This window comes from Populus trichocarpa, chromosome 1 (genome assembly GCF_000002775.5).
Source record: "Populus trichocarpa isolate Nisqually-1 chromosome 1, P.trichocarpa_v4.1, whole genome shotgun sequence".
Taxonomy (NCBI): domain Eukaryota; kingdom Viridiplantae; phylum Streptophyta; class Magnoliopsida; order Malpighiales; family Salicaceae; genus Populus; species Populus trichocarpa.
Window position 1 is genome coordinate 9998606 of NC_037285.2, and position 5091 is coordinate 10003696.

Below are 5091 nucleotides of genomic sequence, written 5' to 3' on the forward strand. Positions count from 1 at the left end.
AAGCTTTTTAACTCCTGCGAATATCTTTTCATTCAAAATAAAATTCAAATCTGACTATTAATCAAAGGATTCTTATACGTGAAGAGAACCTCAATATTTTTTCTTGTAATCAAAGTTATTATTGTAATTTTGATATGAGTCTTAGTATATTTTTAATATGTGAAATTCTATGTGTATAGTTACCATAATGAAAGGAAAGGTAATTGTTGGTCAAACAATTTTTTTTTTTTAATTGAAGAGATTCAATTAAGTCAAAAATTGCTACGTGCATGTTTCACAAAGGATTCTCTAATCAATGATATCCAGGCTATCTAAGACCAAGCAAGAGATCAGACAAAGAACGAGATCCAATGCCAACGACTTTCAAAGCAGTAACCTTTTAAGCTTCTCTACTAGCTAGCTAGCGAAGCATTGAAAAATGAAATCATTGAAAAATTCTTCTTGTTTTTTCTTTTTCAAATTTCTGATCAGAGTTATAACGTACCCACGATGTTGTAGATTCAATCAAATAACAAATATCGTTTTGTTTTGTATTTAGTCTTCTGCACTTGCCCTTGTCAGGAATCTATCGAAGAAGTTAGAATTTTCTTACGGATCAGGCCCTAATTTTCTGTTGGCTAGAGAGTTCACATACATAATATTGACAAATGGCCGTCGACCTGCGCGCTAACAGAGGAAATGCACAGATATAAATTCGTAGTATGCACAGAATTTCCAAATGTACATCATTAACACGTAAGCATTCATCTTCACTAGACATGATAAAACCAATTAGAATCATATACCGATCTGTGATTAGTGATTAAACCAATAATTAAAATAAGATCATGGATCGGTTGCAAGATTGGATCGATGCTGACTTGGTTAAGAAATCGCAATCAAATTAACACAGGCTAGTGGATCTAAAGCTAAAACTGGCTCCACAGGGTATGAATGGAGGGAAGATTAAGAAATCGTAAAAATGGCTGAAGTTGATATTTTCTTCGGCTGTAGCAGACATAATTTCATCAAAATCCGCAGTGGACCCCAGATGGTAGGTTTTAGGGTTGCCCGTGACACTCCATCCAGCAAGCAACTTCCACATGAATCAAATAATTGCCAAGATGGAAGTGTGTTTCCTTACTACACAATTTATATAAATCGACAAGATCCAAGTTTTATTTTCATAAATAGTACATTTGGAACTCTAATTAAAAGGGGAAAAAAACCCATAGAAAAATCCAGCTGTGATTGAAATTATGGCTATCCATTATTTGGCGTGTTTAACAAAAACCACTAAAAATAATTTTCTTGAGGTGCTAGGTTTATCTCTGCAAATTTATGCATGGCTTGATTGCAATGGATCTCCTGATATGGGTCAGTGGTAGTACTTCCACGGAACTCTAATAATTTTAGTTTCCTTGCATGCTTATTTTATTTTTCTCAAGTCTGCTCTTCACCTTGTGAGCTATATTTTGCACCCTCGCTGTTTTCATAGTGATTCCATACGGCTTGTGAAGAAAAACGGTAAGGGATTAGATTACAAAGTCAATCGTGAAGAGCGAGCGTTTTGAAGGGTGGCCATTGCCCATTGGGGAACGCTTAAGATCATGAAAACCGATTTGTCCTTGGCAGCAGACAGCGCAGGATCTGGCCTAATATAGAAGGGGGGTTACGTAAGAGATATGTAACACCCTTCATGATGAGAATGAAAGTAGAAAAGAATAGCAGTCTTCGAAAAAGGAAGTGAAAATGAATCATTTTCTTTTTTAGAAAATCCAAACCTCCACCAACTCTGATATGGGACATATGGCGACTGAACTTTGTTCCATCACGAGACACTTAAACAACCAGAACATCTTTATTCTGTGGATGCACAGGATTAATGAAACCAGAATGACCGAGATTTCGGCTAACTAGATAGATCCATGGTAATAATGCTAGGGCCAAGGAACATGGCAATTTGCAAATCCCTAGCTATACAACACAAGCATCCAAGAGTTTGCCTAAAATTCTGCCTGTCCGCTGCCAGCTAATTAAAATCCCAGGATCACACATGGGTGCATGGGCTTCTTCCATTTCTCTTGTTATTTTGTCTCAACATCAAATTAACGGACTGGATCTCCTTGACCTCTATAAAAACCTACTCCTCATTGCACATCCCTTCATCACTACAAGTGCTCTCTTCTATAGCTTCTATTAGCAAGCTAGAAGGCACTGTAACTACTAAATTCAAAGAAAGCCATTAGCGTTTGAGAGAAATGGCTCCCAAAAGAACCACATCTCTTGCTCTCTTTCTTGCATTCAACCTTCTCTTCTTTTCCCTAGCCACTGCTTGTGGAGGTGGTTGCCCCTCTCCTAATCCTAAACCAAAGCGCCCAAACCCGAACCCAAACCCAAACCCAACACCAAGCCCTTCCAGTGGAAAGTGCCCTAAGGATGCACTTAAATTAGGTGTGTGCGCTGACTTGCTCGGTTCATTACTTAACGTCACCATTGGCTCACCCCCAGTAAAACCTTGCTGCAGTGTCATTCAAGGCCTTCTTGATCTCGAGGCTGCTATTTGTCTTTGCACTGCCATCAAAGCTAACATCTTGGGCATCAACCTTAACATTCCAATTTCCCTAAGCTTGCTTATCAATGTCTGTGGAAAGAAGGTTCCCAAAGACTTCCAATGTCCTTAAATATATTTATATCTCTCCATCATGGTTTTATTACAGTGTCATTTTGCATGTTCTGAAGTATGATTTTCTATTAAGAATTGTGTGATGTAAGGAAAACAGCTGCTTGTTTTCGCTTGTTACGTGCTTTTCTCTTTTATTCGGTTTCCACGAATAAGTTTAGTTTTCCTTGATGATTTCCAATGTATTAATTTTTATACCAAATGAATGTTTCTGTTAGTAGTTGATGGTCGTGATTGAAATCCAATGTTGTCCAATCTTCTGTTAAAATCTTTGCGTGGTAAAATCATGTCCCATATATGTCTACAATTTGCAATAAAATATGTATGCTTACACTGGATGCATGGTTCAAAAGATTTAAGTATTTCGATCTTTTATACCATGCACTTATATTCTAGCAGCCTTTTGATGTTATCAATTGGTTTGAAATTTAGGGTTTTTGACGCGTTCGTTGAAGCTATTTAAGGCTTTTTTTATATATACCATATTAAAACTAATAGTTAAGTTTGGGTTCCATTAAAAATACTTAAATCTTGTGATTGGTAATCCATTCCTAATTTTTTATATTATCAAGTATTTTTATAATTATTAGACGTGGGATAATTGATCCAAGAAAAAAAAAAGAAGAAGAGAATATCATTTAATTTAATTGATAATATTTTCAAACAACCATTGTTAACTTAAAAATTCTTTTGGGTTTGAAACTTACTCATTCTTGTCATTATCTTATGTTTAGAGTGAAGATGGTATTGTTTGATCATCGAGGTTCATATTATTTTAAGAAACCATTTTAATTCTAAAATTTTAATTTAGATGAGGTTTTAAGAATGATTTTATATTATTTTTCGACAATGATATTGGAAAATGTTAAAAACATTTACTTAATATACCGAATAAATTTATTTTATCAATTCATAATCTTAATACTTATAAATAATTAAGTATAATTCTCTCTATAGAAATACCTTGTTATCTTAGTGAAAACAAAGGTATAATTAATCTTGTAAAAATATGTTTTGAAATTATTAGGAATTAATAAGTAAGGCATCATAAAATTTATTTTATTATTTTATAAGTTACATATATACAACATTTTAAAGTAATCATAGAAATTAATACCCTTCTACCAATGGAGTGCTTCTTTTCCAAAAAGAAATGCGGTCCTTAATTCAAGATTTACACATGTCATCTCTTATCAACCAAAGAAGAAGAAGAAGAAGAAGAAGAAGAAGAAGAAGAAGAAGAAGAAGAAGAAGACAGCAAATACGAACGAGCTAGTTTAAGCCAAGTCGAAAAATATTGGTGATCATGCCAGTAATTTCCTTCGCTTGCAATTAATATTAACAAGAGCTTTCTTAGATCGATGCCATTGAACATTATTTTTGCGTCGATCTAAGCAAAATTCCATAACAGTTGTGCAATTTTCTGTCAAATGAAAGCTAATGCAGTTCCAAAGCGGACAATTTCCCAAAATCGTTCGGCCCAAAGCATTACATATATACGCAAAGTTTTGGGGTTTTTATTTTCCTGGTGTAAATGGACTTTCCACTGGATTGTGCCACGAAAATATATTCAGAAGAAAATTAAAACTAATTCAAAGCCACGACAATAATCGAGCTTGGATCGCACTAAGTGGAGACAACAAGCATGTCTTTATTTTCCAGAACTGTTGCTAATTATTCCTTGGAGCACTTCTACTGATGGAAGTAGCTGTTAAAAGACAGCACTGCTCAATTAGTTCATTGATCAAGAGCACCAATACATTCCATAAAGTCGATTGCAACTTCAGCCCGTGACTGAGAACTTTGCTTAAGGTAAACGCGTTTCATGGTCACATGCAAAAAGAAAAACAGTTAACATTCCCTTCGTTTCACTTCCCCGCTGCTCGAAAAGGCAAAGATTCCATATTTTGTTTGATTCAAACTTACCAATTAAAACGCTTAGTTTTCAAGAAGTTAATGATGATATATGGCCGCCCTAAACGTGTTGAATATATATACTTGTTTCTGTGTGTCTTTGAGACCTAATGATGCGAAAACGACATGTCATTTGACCTCCTATCAAATGTTTGTTTGTTCGTTATAAAATAAACCCAATTAAGAAATCAATAAATTTTGTGTCCTTGATGAGTATTAAGTACACAAGTTTCAATCCCGTGAACAATCCTCTGTGCTTTCCAGCTTTTCACTCTGTAAACGAACAACGCTGGATAGTTACGCGTTAATTATATTTCAGTTGAAAAAAAAAACTATCCTGGATTTTCAGTACATTGGAACTTTAGTCTCTACTTTTTATTTTAATCTGATTTTGGTCCCTTATCTTGTTTGGAATGTCAATATCCTACCACCAATTTGTTAAAGTTGCCTACACGTGATGCACACTAGCGATCACAGTTTGATATATGTGATAGGTTATTAAGGGTGTGTTTATT

The 5091-nt window shown here is 34.7% G+C and overlaps 1 protein-coding gene across 1 annotated transcript; it reads left to right on the forward strand.

The window, feature by feature from the left end:
• Nucleotides 1–2006: 2006 nt before the first annotated feature.
• On the forward strand, nt 2007–2885 carry LOC112327516 (14 kDa proline-rich protein DC2.15). Its single transcript, XM_024601105.2, has one exon. It carries the CDS (start codon nt 2241–2243, stop codon nt 2661–2663), a length of 423 nt encoding a protein of 140 aa, XP_024456873.1. The 5' UTR covers nt 2007–2240; the 3' UTR covers nt 2664–2885.
• The last annotated feature ends 2206 nt before the right edge of the window (nt 2886–5091 follow it).